At 39.9% G+C, this 14,616-nt stretch overlaps 1 protein-coding gene across 3 annotated transcripts in view; it reads right to left on the bottom strand.

Annotated features, from left to right (window-relative positions):
- The window catches only part of DOK6 (docking protein 6), a 395,012-nt gene that overhangs the window by 206,826 nt on the left and 173,570 nt on the right, over window positions 1–14,616 (bottom strand). For all 3 annotated transcript variants that reach the window (XM_045006143.1, XM_045006142.1, XM_045006144.1), the window contains one exon: window positions 11,660–11,774. In XM_045006143.1, the coding sequence (XP_044862078.1) occupies window positions 11,660–11,774 (115 nt within the window). The remainder of the gene's footprint in view (window positions 1–11,659; window positions 11,775–14,616) is intronic.

Below are 14,616 nucleotides of genomic sequence, written 5' to 3'. Positions count from 1 at the left end.
CTGGTAAGTGTTGATTTTAATATAACCAGTTGGAGGACAGGATTTAGCATGAGCTGTAGAAATGTTCTGTGTAATTCTGAGGGCTCTTTAGCGACTGTTAACACAGATGTTTCAGAAGTACTTTTAAACAAAAGAACTCCATTTGTGTGCAGCCCTCATCCTTTTCCCAATAGCTTTGCCTCAGAATAATCTGCTTCTCTCCTGATTAACCGCCACCAAATTCCCACCCATAGCAATGCATCTTAATTGAAAAAATATACAATACTGAAAATGTGTATGCCAGCTTATGAGATATATAAAATAAGCAGCAGTATGAATATTTTCAAGATTGTTTAGGAGGGAGCAGGGGAAAAATGAAATTAATGGATTTGTTCATCACCTCCAACACAGATTGTCTATTTTTATGTAGAGTGGAAAGCCACCTACTCCATAGATCCCAAGGCCAGAAGGGACCATTGCAGTCACCTAGTCTGACGTTCTGTATAATACAGGCCTTAGAAGTCCCCCAAAATAACTATGTGTACATAGAAGGTCAGAATACAAAAATAGTGTCCTGCTATTTTTGTTGCATCCACAAAATATGAGCATCTAGAAAAGGATGAGAAGAGTGGAAAATACACATAATCTCCCCCACTCCCATTTTAATAAAATTTTCAAAGTATTTCAATTTTTCTGACCAGCACTAGTGACTGTTCACCTTGTATGCAAATACCCATGTGTGTATTAGGGTGACCAGACAGCAAGTGTGAAAAATCAGGATGGGGGCAGAGGGTAATAGGCGCCTATATAAGACAAAGCCGCAAATATCAGGACTGTCCCTATTAAATTGGGACATCTGGTCACCTTGGTATCCAGAATTATATTTTATGAAGTGAAGTCCTATGACTAAGACTTGGGCATCTGGATTCTGTTGCCAGTCTTTCTGTGAGACCAGGGAAATTCAGTTAAACTACTTTTTATTTCCTCATCTGTAAAATTGGGGGTCGGCGGAGTGGGAGGGAAATACCTCTGAGTACCTCACAATAATGTTTTGAGACAATGTTTATAAAACCTGAGATTCCTAGATGGAAGGCACTATAAAAGAGAAAAACAATGTTATTATTTTTCTGCATAACCATATTATTATGGTCCACCACAGACACCTCTTCTTGAAAGGTTATCCTATAGTGTATGAAGAGTATGCTGACATCCTGAGATATACAGCATGAAGGCAACAACATTTTTTGTGCTTTAGTATCTTAGCAATGTTTAAAGAAATGTATACATGATAAAACATTGATCTTTTAAGGTGTTCATTCATTATATCTTATTTAGAACTATTTCAGCTTTGCATAGGGACTCATATTTATGTCATGAATATGGAAAAGGGAAGATAATATCTTAAAATTTCTGCTGCAGAGGACTAACAATTATTTATGGTAGAGTACATTTGGCAAGTCTCTTGAGAAACTCTAAATTGAATCAGAAGGAAGTTTTATAATACATAGATGCACAATGTATGAAAAATATCAGATTTCAATTTTTCCATAAACAACCAGAGGCTAAAGAACAACTTTTATTCTCTCTAGCTAGCTAAATGTTAGACCACATTGCAGGATTTTATTTTTTGTATGTGTTTATATCATGTCATTGGTATAGATTTTACTTAGGTATAGAATACAGAGGTTGGCATAATACAGAAATTGAAACACTTATCACACTACTAGCTAGGGGAAGATATGAAACATATGGATCTTCCACAGCCCCAGTAGTAAGATCCAGAGGCAAGGGCCAAATGAGAAGTTCAGATCCTCACTCTCCCACAATAGGAAGGGCGAGGGTGCTAAGCTTCGTGTGTTAGGGTGGTGGCTTTGGTCTCTGCTCGGTAACTCACATCTTTCATACTAATCTCTGATTAACAGGTAACAGATACAGTTGAACCTCCATCATCTGCTGGCAGTCAGATGAAATTTTCTGCCTCTTTGTTGCCTTCTAGAACTTCCTAACCTCTGGCTGAGTTATTGAAGTCCTAAAATTATGATTTAAAGACTTTGCGTTACAGAGAATCCACCATTTACACTAGTTTAAACCTGCAAGTGAACCGTGCCCCATGCTGTAGAGGAAGGCGGCAAAAAAACCAAAACAGGGTCTCTGCCAATCTGACCCAGGGTAAAATTCCTTCCTGACCCTAAATATGGTGGTCAGTTAGACCCTGAGCATTTCGGCAAGACCCAACGGCCAGACACCAGGAAAGAATTCTCTGTAGTAACTCAGAGACCTCCCCATCTTGATCACAAGCCACTGGGGATATTTAATACTAGCAGTTGCAGATCAGCTATATTCCATCGTAAGCAGCCTCATCGTACCTTCTCCTTCATAAAACTATCAAGCTCAGTCCTGAAGCCAGTTAGTCTTTTTTGCCTTCACTGCTTCCCTTGGAAGGCTGTTCCAAAGCTTCACTCTTCTGATGGTTAGAAACTGTCATCTAATTTCAAGCCTAAACTTCTGAATGGCCAATTTATATCCATTTCTTCTTTTGTCAGCATTGGCATTTAACTTAAATAACTCCTCTCTCTCCCAGATACTTATCCCTTTGATGTATTAATAAAGAGTAATCATGTCTCCCCTCAGCCTTTGTTTGGTTAGGCTAAACAAGCCAAGCTCTTTGAGACTCCTTGGATCATCCTAGCCTCTTTCACACCCGCATCATACTGAGGGCTCATAGTTGTCCTGTGATCAACCAATAGACCCAGATCTTTCTCTTCCTCTGTTCTTCCAGCTGAGAAGTCCCCAGCTTATAGCATCAGAGGGGTAGCCGTGTTAGTCTGGATCTGTAAAAGCAGCAAAGAGTCCTGTGGCACCTTATAGACTAACAGACGTATTGGAGCATGAGCTTTCGTGGGTGAATACCCACTTCGTCGGATGCATGTCACATGCATCCGATGAAGTGGGTATTCACCCACGAAAGCTCATGCTCCAATACGTCTGTTAGTCTATAAGGTGCCACAGGACTCTTTGCTGCTTTTACAGCTTATAGCAAACATGCTTGTTGTTAGTCCCTAAGTGCATGACCTTGCACTTTGCACTATTAAATGTCATCCCATTTCTATTACTCTACTTTTCAAGGTCATCCAGATCTTCTTGTATGATATTCCAGTCCTCCTTGGTATTGGCATTACCCCCAGAATGTCATCTGCAAATTTTATTAGCATACTCCCACTTTTTATTGCAATGTCATTAATAAAAATGTTAAATTAGATTGGTCCCAAGGCTGATCCCTGAGCAACTCCACTAGTAACCTCCCTCCAGTTGACAGTTCATCTTTTGGTATGAACCATTGTACTCTCCCCTTTAACCAGTTCCTTATCCACCTTTCAATCCTCATATTAATCTCCATCATATCCAATTTAACTAACAATTTTCCATGTGGAATTGTATCAAATGTTTTACTGAAATCCAAGTAGATTAGATCTACTGAATTTCCTTTGTCTACAAAATCAGTTATCTTCTCAAGGAAAGAGATCAGGTTGGTCTGGCATGATCTACCTTTTGTAAAACCATGTTGCATTTTATCCCAATTACCACTTGCCTCTATGTCCTTTACTTTCTATTTCAAAATTTGTTCTAAGACCTTGCATACAATTGATTACCTGAATATCTGGCTTTTCTCAGACAAGGTAGGAGCAGGAATATCATTAAGAGTAAATTCTTGCCTAACAGCTACATCACTCCTTATCTCAGTTGAAGAACTCCATTAAAAAAAAATCTATCCACTTCATCAATCTTATAAAAGCTGCTGTATTCACTGTTAAAAGAATTCTGCATCGTTTTCTAGATGGCTAGTTTAAACAAACAACAAAAACATCAATATTCTCCCATAATAACAAGGCCAGGTGGAACAACTTGAAAAAAACAACAATTCACATGAAGAATATGAAATAATCTCCCTTTTTACACTGAAAAGTTAAGGTGACAGTTTGGAACTGACTATTAATGACATTTTATAAAAGTGAACAGGTATTTCCCTATGCTCTAAAGTTATTAGTTGTATTTTATAACTACTGGAAAAAGGGATGGGGAAAGAGTTGACTTTTGATCATTATGTGTACCCAAACAATACGTGAATGAATACCTTTTTCCTGGAACACTGAATGATGCCACAAAAGACCATAAATACAGCAATTCCAACACAGAATCAGAACCATTCACTTTTGATTACTGAGCCCAGATTTCACTAAAGCCTATATTACAGCAGATATGCACACAAAAGCCCAATTAGAACTGGTTGAGCGGGGGAAGCAGGATGTCACCCCAGGATAAATCCACAGAACACAGAGGCTATTGTCGATGTTAATTGATTCTCACCTGCCCATCACTGGGAAGCAGGATCTTTTCAAAAGGAACAGAAAGTACAAAGATGCTCTCAAGGTGGGACCTGCCACTGTGTCAGACAAAGGAGTCAGACATTAAGATGTGCTCTCTGGATACACATAAGCCCATAGCTTTTGCTTTTCTGTAGCTCAAAGTGAGAGAGCCTACCCTATTATCTCTTGGGAAAAGTAACTCAAGATATGATCAGACAATCATTTATATTTGTTTTGTCTTTTTCTCTATTTTCAAACAAAACTTGACCGATGTGAATTTGTTTGTAAGTTTGGAATGCCCATGAAGTTCCACCTCTGAAGTGAAAAAATGCAGCTATTTATCCAGCCATTGTATACCTTCCCTATGGAGTACCCGCACTGGACATCTGCCCTACACTTATATAATGAGTTGCGACATATGGCCTACTTCTGTGTGGGGAAGGCAAAAAAACTCCAACTCCACATAGGCCAATCTGGTGGAAAGGGAAAAATTCCATCCCAGGCTCCCTAAAAAAGGGGCAGCTAGCGCAACACCCAAAGCAGGTCTTGACCAAACCTGGTATTTCACCATCTAAAGGGGAGGGAGAGTGAGGGCTGCCTCTGCCTGCTCCATGCAAAACGGGGGCTTCATGCACAGGGCTGTCCCTTTTAAACCCTTCCACACATCCAGTTCCCCGGGGATGAGTCAATGTCGCCATACTGCCCCTTGTCCCCTTTTGCAGCAGTTTGACTACTTCTCTCTCCTTCTCCCTCCCCCACCCCTCCAGCCATAAAGCACTGTTCCCTTCATTTGGCCAGCCAGCTATATTCCCTCCCCTCACCCCACACACACACTTAATCATAGAACCATAGGACTGAAGGTACCTGGAGAGGTCATCTAGTCCAGTCCCCTGTACTCAGGGCAGGGATAAGTATTATCTAAACCATTCCATAACCTCCATAGGAAATTTAGTCCAGCGCTTAAGCACCTTGACAGGAAGTTTTTCCTAATGTCCAACCTAAACCACCCTGGAGTTTCAGATGATTGAAGATCTCCTGGTTAAGACAGGGTAGTCTCTTGACTTACTTCATATCTTTCCAATGCAGTGGGATAGTTTGCTCTTCTTGTGTCCTTAATAATCTCTTTGAAAAACTGCCAACTCTTTTCAACTGTTTTTCCCCTTAGACTTGTTTCCCATGGTATCTTACGTACTAACTCCCTGAGTTTGCTAAAGTCTGCCTTCTTGAAGTCTATCTTTATTGTGTTGTTTTCCCTCTTACCATTCCTTAGAATCATGAACTCTACCCTTTCATGATCACTTTTACCTAAGCTGCATTCCAATTTCAAATTCTCAACCAGTTCCTCCCTATTTGTCAAAATCAGAACCAGAACAGTCTCACCCCTAGTAGCTTTCCCCACCTTCTGAAATAAAAATTGTCCCCAAGAGTTTGTTGGATAATCTGTACCCTGCTGAATTATTTTTTCAACAGATGTCTGGGTAGTTGAAGTCCCCCATCACCACCAAGTCTTGCATTTTGAATGATTTTGTTAGTTGTTTAAAAAAGGCTTCATCCATCTCTTCTTCCTGGTTAGATGGTCTATAGTAGACCCCTACCATGACATACCCTTGCTTTTATCCCTTTTATCCTTACCCATATACTTTCAAAAGTCTGTCTCCTATTTCCTATTTCCATCTCAACCTCAGTCCAAGTGTATACATTTTTAACATATAAAGCAACACCTTCTCCCTTTTCCCCCCCTGCCTGTCCTTTCTGAGCAAGCTGTACCCTTCTATACCAATATTTCAGTCGAGTATTATCCCACCAAGTCTCTGTGATACCATCTACCATCTATGTCATAGTTGTGTTTATTAACTAGCATTTCAAATGCTTCCTGATTATTCCCCATATTTCTCATATTAGTATACAGACATCTAAGATATTGATTTGATAACCCCTCTAAGTTATCTCGTCTCTCTTATCCCTGCTATAATGGCCCATGCTCCCTCCAGATTCCAACCCTTCTCCCAGGTCTCCATGTTTTTTACTTACTTGTGGGCTTTGCTCACCTGCCCCCTTCAAACCTAGTTTAAAGCCCTCCTCACGAGGCTAGCCAGTCTGTATCCAAATATACTCTTCCCCATTCCTTGATAGGTGGAGCCCATCACTATTTACTTCCTGGAACAGCATACGGTGATCAAGAGAGCTAAAGTCCTCATGGTGGCACCATCATTGCAGTCAGGCATTCATCTCCAGGTTGCATCTGTCTCTGCCTGGGCCCCTAACCTTGACTGGAAGGATTGAAGAGAACACCACCTGCTCCCCCAAACTACTTCACCCTTACTCCCAGAGCCCTGTAGTCACGTCTGATCTTTTCAGGATCATACCTCACAGTATCATTAGTATCCACATGGATGAGCAGCATGGGATAGTAGTCAGAGGGCCAGATGATCCTTGACAATCCGTCTGTAACATCTAGGACATGGGCTCCTGACAGACTGCATACTTCCCAGGATGCCATGTAAGGACGACAGATGGGTGCCTTCATCCCCCTCAGAAGACAGTCACCAACCATCACTACTCTACGTACGGTACAGTCAAAATGTGGATCCAAAAATGTTATTTTGATATTAGAGAGACACAGTGGATGAGGTAATATGTTTTATTGGACCAACTTCTGTTGGTGAGAATCAAGTTTTTGAGCTACAGAGCTCTTCTTCAGATCTGGGAAAGGTAGTCAGAGTGTCACAACTAAATACAAAGATGGGACAGATTGTTTAGCGTAAGTAGTTAACACATATTTCAAAGGACCACTCAAGGTGAAGTAACTCATTAATAACCCTCTACTCATAGGGAGGAAAGGGAAAAGAGGGGAATTATCAGAACTTCTTGCCCCCCAAAACAAAATTCCAACAAAACTGGACTGATTTCACAAAGCATTTTTATTTTGGATGTACTGCATATTCCAAACAGCTCTATGATCAACTCTGCTAAGAAGGAGACAGAGGTGGTGTGTTATTATTTTCCTTTTCTTTATATTAAACTTAGAGTTGGCAAACACATAAAATTTCAAAACATTAAAAACCTGAGCCATACAGTAACTGAATTTTGAAGCTGAAGGAGTTTGTTGGTTCTTTACAAAATGGGAATGTTTTCACCAAAAAACTTTGTCCCATCCTCCTCCCCACCTCCGGAAATCAAATAAGAGAGAAAATGGAATTCAAAGCTATGAATGAGGTCTAGATTCCAACTTGTATAAATAATTTTCTCCCTCCCCCCCTTAAAATTATTTCCTCTTTTTTTTTTTTTACTGGCAGTAGTGAGTTTCTCAGGTATACCATACCAACACATAGATCACCTATTCTTGCATGGAAGCTGTAAATATTCTGTTACCAACAGAAACTATTTTAAAAGAACATTAAGGTTGCGAAATGCAGCACTCAATAGCTAAGAAATGCCAACAATTATAAGATAGAATAGTATGTGGTCATTTAATTAAAGACTGTAACATAATGCCTATGCACTGAAGTAAAGTTGCACAGGTAACCTTAATTTTGGCATTTCCTAACTTCTGAATGCTTCACTTTGTAACCTCAATAATGCTCTTTTAGTGTATTATGTGTGTGTGTCATTGTGGATAGTTCTCTGAAAACATTCACTCAATGTGCAGTGGCCGTCAAAAAAGTGAACAGAATGTTGGGAATCATTAAGAAAGGGATATATAAGAAGACAGAAAATATATTGCCTCTATATAAATTCATAGTACACCCACATGTTAAATACTGCATGCAGATGTGGTCGCCCCATCTCCAAAAAGATATATTGGAATTGGAAAACATTCAGAAAAGGGCAACAAAAATTATTAGGGGTATGGAACGGCTTCTGTATGAGGAGAGATTAATAAGACTGGGACTTTTCAGCTTGGAAAAGAGATGACTAAGGGGGGATATGATATAGGTCTATAAAATCATGACTGGTGTGGAGAAAGTAAATAAGAAAGTGGTATTCACTCCTTCTCATAACACAAGAACTAGGGGTCACCAAATGAAATTAATAGGCAACAGGTTTAAAACAAACAAAAGGAAGTATTTCTTCACACAGCGCACAGTCAACTGGTGGAACTCTTTGCCAGAGGATGTTGTGAGGGCCAAGACTATAACAGGGTTCAAAAAAGAACTAGATAAATTCATGGAGGATAGGTCCATCAATGGTTATTAGCCAGAATGGGCCAGGATGGTGTCCCTAGCCTCTGTTTGACAGAAGCTGGGAATGGGCAACGTGGGATGGATCACTTGATGATTACCTGTTCTGTTCATTCGTTCTGGGGCACCTGGCATTAGCCACTGTCAGAAGACAGGATACTGGGCTAATTGGACATTTGGTCTGATCCAGTGTGGCCGTTATGTTCTAGCATGTAATTTTTTAGGTTTTTTTTATGAAACTGCACAAACAGATATTCCTTCATGTGGCATCACCTTGACACTCAAATGGGTCATAAGCATGGTTGGAACATTTAGATTCATTCAGACCCCTGAAGCTTGAATTAATGCAGTAACTGATAGCAGTAGTAGATGCTGCTGGAAATCTGGCTGTTGACTTTGCATTCAAGTCTGGAAGCTTCCTCCTTGATGCTGCCCGGCACCCAGTAGGGGAAGCACTGAAAGCAGAGGAGAGAAAGTCTTCCTGCTCTCAGTTCTTGTGCCGAGTGAAACAGCAACCCCGGCAATAGTTCTGCTCAGCACCTGCTGCCCTAGATTGAGCGTGCTAATTACAGACAGAAACGTCAAAGAAAGTATCTAGCAAATGTAGCTAATATTTAGCAAACTCTAACAAATCTCTACCAAGATTGTGCGAACAGATTTTCAGAGGCTCATAATTTGGCATGTTTTGGGTGTTTTTCCACAGGAAAGTTCAGCTTCTCAACAAAACAGTTATCAGAGTCTTCCTCCCCACCCACAAATATGGTCTGAACTATTTCTGGTGAAACTCGTCAACAAACTTCAGCCTGATGCAGACACCCAACATAGAAAATTTCAGCCTGAATAGTTAAAGTTTGGCAAAGTCATATGTAACTCTAAATAGGGTTTTATAATGGGACAATATTATCTGCTCTGTCCATAATAAAGAGCATTAAATACAGTGCTTCTACACATTGCATCATGGAATCCCGAATGTAATTTTTTTTCATTTAAAAAATAAACAGTTATGAAGATTTCCTACAACAGCTGTTCTACTAGTTTTAAAATACCACACTTACTAAGCACTAAAAATACAACAATTATGCTATTTGGAATAGTTTGGTGCAGCAATCTTGAGAACTGATTCATCCAACACAGTTTTTGTTTTATTGAACACAGTAATAACACCAGGATGATCCTTCAAGTCACTTTTATCTTTTATAGGATTTCATAAGAAGAAATAGGTAAATCTTTCTCAAAAGACTTAATAAAGATCTGTCACTTATGCCCTCTTAGAGCTTTGTGTCATCAGAATAGAATTATCTTTTGTAGCTTCAGGACAATAAATATGATAATAATACTGTATTATGAAGTACTGGTAACATTTTGTAAAAAGTTTTTTCCCTAATTTCAAATTTCCCTGTCTGTCCACATGCCTGGAGATTTTATACCCATTTTGTGTTCATATGGCTCTTCAACAAAATTCATTTATAGGACTATAAAATGATAAATAATTGATTTGACAATGTAGTTAAATAAGGTGGCTTAGAAAACAACTCCTAATCGCCACTATTCACAACCATAACATAAGAATTTTAAAAATCTTTACACTGCACCCAACCAGTCTCAGCAGGAAACTTCTACCACCAACACTCTATCCATCTTCCCTCTGGCTTCATTTGTCACCAAGACATTCACAAAAATCTCAGACAACACGTTTGGTTTGGGTGCTAGACAGGTAAATTTAGAGTGGGTGAGAGTGCTCTTCTTTCCACATCAGGGTGGTCATTTTATATCATTTTCAGTTTTTTGTGTTTGGCAGTCTCAAATTAGAATATGCAGTTTCCCTCAAAACGACGAACTGCAGACACTGGGAGCTGTGTGTGTGTGGGGGGAGGGCGAGGGGTGTGGCGGGGTGTGTGTGCCTGCGGACGGTCAACGTCAGCAAAATGTCTCGTGGCCCGCAATCAGATTACCCTGATGGGCTGCATGCCGCCCGTGGGCCGCAGGTTGCCCACTACTGGCCTAAAGTCTCGGATAGGTGTCTATTATTTTTTAACTCTAAAAGAGATAAATAAAACTAATAGACTCACTGACACATACCACCTATCTACCTTTGCTGCTGGTACCCTTGAACTGGATCCTAGAAAGCCACTGCAATTTTTTTTCTTTTACCACAAAATTCACTTCTGTGTCAGGTTATCCCTCTGATTTTGAGCAGCCTTACGGACACTACTCATGTGAATGGAATTAAGCACATGGATAAATGTTTGCAAATGTTATGCACATGTAGGACTGGGCCCTACATGTGCATATCCAATGATATATCACTGTTGTACCCCCCATTTTGCAATCTCCCTTCCCAATATTTATTGTTATCCTTTGCGGTGTTGCATCTAATTTAGACTGTCTGCTCTTAGAGAATGTCATTCTATTTGTCTGTAATGCTCTATTACATGCATCCATGGTACTGTATATTGTTTAATAATAATTAAGGAAATGTATAGCTTGAAACAATCTAGTACATCTCTAAACAAATGTGTGTTATCAATTAATAACAAATGTGCACATACTTGTGTGGTTTCAAAACAAGAAAGCTAGTGTACTTTAAAAATACAAAACATTTGGTGTCTCAGTAATGATAGGTGATTTTATGAACCACAACACCCAAATACACTCAGAACTTTACTTATTCATCATGCCAGGTAACTGTTCAATACACAAATTGCTTGAAGTTCAGCTTTAAAGTGTCCTGAGATTTTAATTGTTTTTTTGCCTCTCTCTTTTGTGTGACAGCATCACTCCCCTAGCAAATGCCTATAGCAACACTTTGCAAAAACCAGAATCCATGTCACTGCTTCCCTTAATAATGTCCCATAGGTATGGTTACTTGTTCTACAAGCTTAGCTGAAAACCTCAAGAGTCTCTGGACCATCTGGGCGCAAAACCCAGACAAAGACAAATAAAATATCATCACCAAAACCTCTGTAAATAACACCACAATCAAAACTTCCAGTATTGCTTACTTTAAAAAAATGCAACACATTCCCTTTAAGATAAGGTTTACTATTTATTCCTGTATCTTAATCCATCTTCTGAGTCATTGTTTCATATACAGCTTGATTTCCTGAAGCTGGAGATGTGGTAGTAATTGCTTACCTGACTCACAGGCAAATGTCTTTGATGTCTCATCATGAAAAATAATTGCCACTGCATGCTTCTTTGTCTCTCTAGGCAGTCTGGTTATGTTTTTGATGTTGTGAAGCTCAGTTACCTTGAAGTGAAGAGAAACATATTTTAGACCAACGTATAAATAGTACAGAACACACCCCAGATGTTCAGTTTTCACTACAATCACCACATTGTCGGATCACCATCTGAATTCATTTTCTTGTAGCTGAGAAACAATATAGAAGTGTGTCAACAGCTGTAGAATTGTCTACAGAATTTATCTTCTGTCAAAAATGTATAGGTTTTTTTTTCATTTTATGAGAATGTGTGTGAAAAAGTATTAACCTATTCTTTTTCATCTAGAGTGGCTTTGCTCTCTCCCTATAATACAACAAACTTGTGTGAATATACAAAATGGCAAATCTGTTATAATAATAATTGGAGATATACCAATCTCCTAGAACTAGAAGGGACCTTGAAAAGTCATCAAGTCCAGCCCAAATTGCCTTCACTAGCAGGACCAAGTACTGATTTTTGCCCCAGATCCCTAAGTAGCCCCCTCAAGGATTGAACTCACAACCCTGAGCTTAGCAGCCCAATGCTCAAACCACTGAGCTATCCCTCCCCCCAGAATTTGTAGCAAGTATGTTGCTGTTAAAAAGAAATAGCAGTAGCTTATTAGCCAAGGGAAGCAGGCAATTAATTGTACCAATTAATACCTTACACCTTCATATTGACACTGTGTCATTTATCTTTAAAGTGGAATTGGCAGCTCCAGTGCCATCCTTGTCAGAACTAGAAAGTCATGATTCTAACTTTAACTGTATTGATCCAAAAATTGAGAAGGTCCAGGAAAAATTTAGCAAGAAGAAATTAGCCATAATATTAAAAAAAGTATAAAAAATGCAATATATATTTCCCCATCCTTCAAGTCACATGGATAACTTCAATTAGCACTAAATGGGAGAAAAATACCCAGAAAAATACGAATACTACTAGTACTGCCTCTTAAATAGTACTTCCCATTACAAGGCCCTGATTTTAGTTCCTCAGAACTTTGTGAAACTTTAACCGTTTGGGCTGAAATTTTCCAGGCCAGGTGTTTCTCTCATGCTGAATTGTTTTGAAATTTTTCAGCCAAAACAGTTCAGCTATTTATAAAAAAGCTGCTAAGGGTTTTACCCATAACAACAAAATTCTGGAAACCATTTTTATGGACAGCTCTAGCACTCAGATTCAAGGACTAGAAATTTGGCAGGGGGGGTGACCTTTTTTGTCACCAATAGGCCTTTTGCTGTCCCCATGAAAATCTGCCCAAATTTGGCCAATTTATAAGCATTTGAAAAAATTCCCCTTTGCACATGCTCAGTAGAGACTTCAGGGATTTTAGCTGCTAAACGCTCACAAATTTCTATTCAAGCTGAGCATGTTCCAGCCCAGGGCTACAAAGGACTTTCCCTATACTTGCTTGTTTGGGTTGCTATGGGCTGTGAGGGTCTGGACTCCGGACCTGAGAGCAGGGAGTTTGTCTTGTGAAAGCAATGACACCCCTACTCCCAATGCCCAGAATGCAGAGGTCAAAAGAGCTAGATCAGCTGGGAGCAGTAGATTGCAGAAGGAAAATGATCAGGATGGGAGAAGGTAGAGAGTGGTACTGAAGGCTGGCAGTGGGGGAAGAGAGGGAAAAACTGGGATGGAATTTGGGGAAGAATATGACTGGTTGGGCAAGGAGACTGAATTGGAATTCAGTAGGTGATAGGGGAGACAGATTGGTGAGGAGTTGGAGGGAAACTGGAATGGCTGGGAAAAGAGATTGGGACCAAGAACCATGGGGTGCAGAGGGGGAGAACGTGAAGATGGAGGAGACAGATCTGATGAGGTACCAGAATAAAGGAGAAGAACTAGGACTGGTGGGACAGAAAGACAGGGATAAGGAGCTGGGGGGACATTAAGATTGGATGAGGAACCCAGGGAGGGAGATCGGAATTGTCTGCCAACAAGGATGGTAAATATTTGTAGAGAGAGAGAGTCAAATCGGATGACACACTAGGGATGGGGAACAGGACAGGTAATGACTGGGGCAAGGAGATTGTGCCTGGGATGAAAAGCCTGAGGAGTGGGGACCGGGACTGGATAGACAAGGAGAATGGGATTGGAACAAGATGAAAAGGTTGGGGAAGAAATAAGACTGGTACAAAGACAGGTCAGAGAGGGTGGCGCACCAGGGTCTGTGCCCACTAGTACACATTCCATTCTACTGCCTGGAATGGAATACCAGATTCCTTAAGTCTCACAAAAGCTCTGCTGTCAGCAAATTTCTGTCAAACTGACTGGCAAAGGGTCCCATCTCTCTCTAAACAGTGGTCCAAAGACAAAATGACAACCTACTACTGCTACCAGTTACTCTTTAGGTCAAATGGCAGAGGTCTGTGTGGTTGATCTAAAGGTTCCAACCCTGTTGATGAACTATTTGGGTGTCAATATTATGCCATACGATGGAATTTCGGGGCTTTTCCCCCCGTTTGCTCTCATAAAAACCTTGGAAGTTGTACACAAAGGATCTATGTTAAAAGAACATTACTGAGGCCTAATCTCCACTGGCAAACCCTCCTAGTGTAGATACACTGATAGTAGCAAAAAGGTTCTTTTGCTGATATACACTGGTGGTTCCCCAAACAAAGTAAGCTCTACCAACAAAAAATATCTCTGCTTTTGCTGGTATAATTGTGTCTACACTAGGGTTTTTGCCACTTTAGTAATCCTATTAAAAACAAAACAAAACCCTAACTGACATTACTATACCTGCAAAAGTTTCTAATGTAGATCTAGTCTAAGATTGTAATGTCAAGCACTCAAAAGTTAGGAAATACAGAATTAAGGTTACCTGTGCAACCTTAACTCACCCCCTTGTGAATATGAATTATGATGCAGTCTTTAATTACATG

The sequence above is a fragment of the Mauremys mutica genome, chromosome 2, assembly GCF_020497125.1.
Source record: "Mauremys mutica isolate MM-2020 ecotype Southern chromosome 2, ASM2049712v1, whole genome shotgun sequence".
Taxonomy (NCBI): domain Eukaryota; kingdom Metazoa; phylum Chordata; order Testudines; family Geoemydidae; genus Mauremys; species Mauremys mutica.
This window is presented reverse-complemented; position numbering and strand designations above follow the sequence as displayed.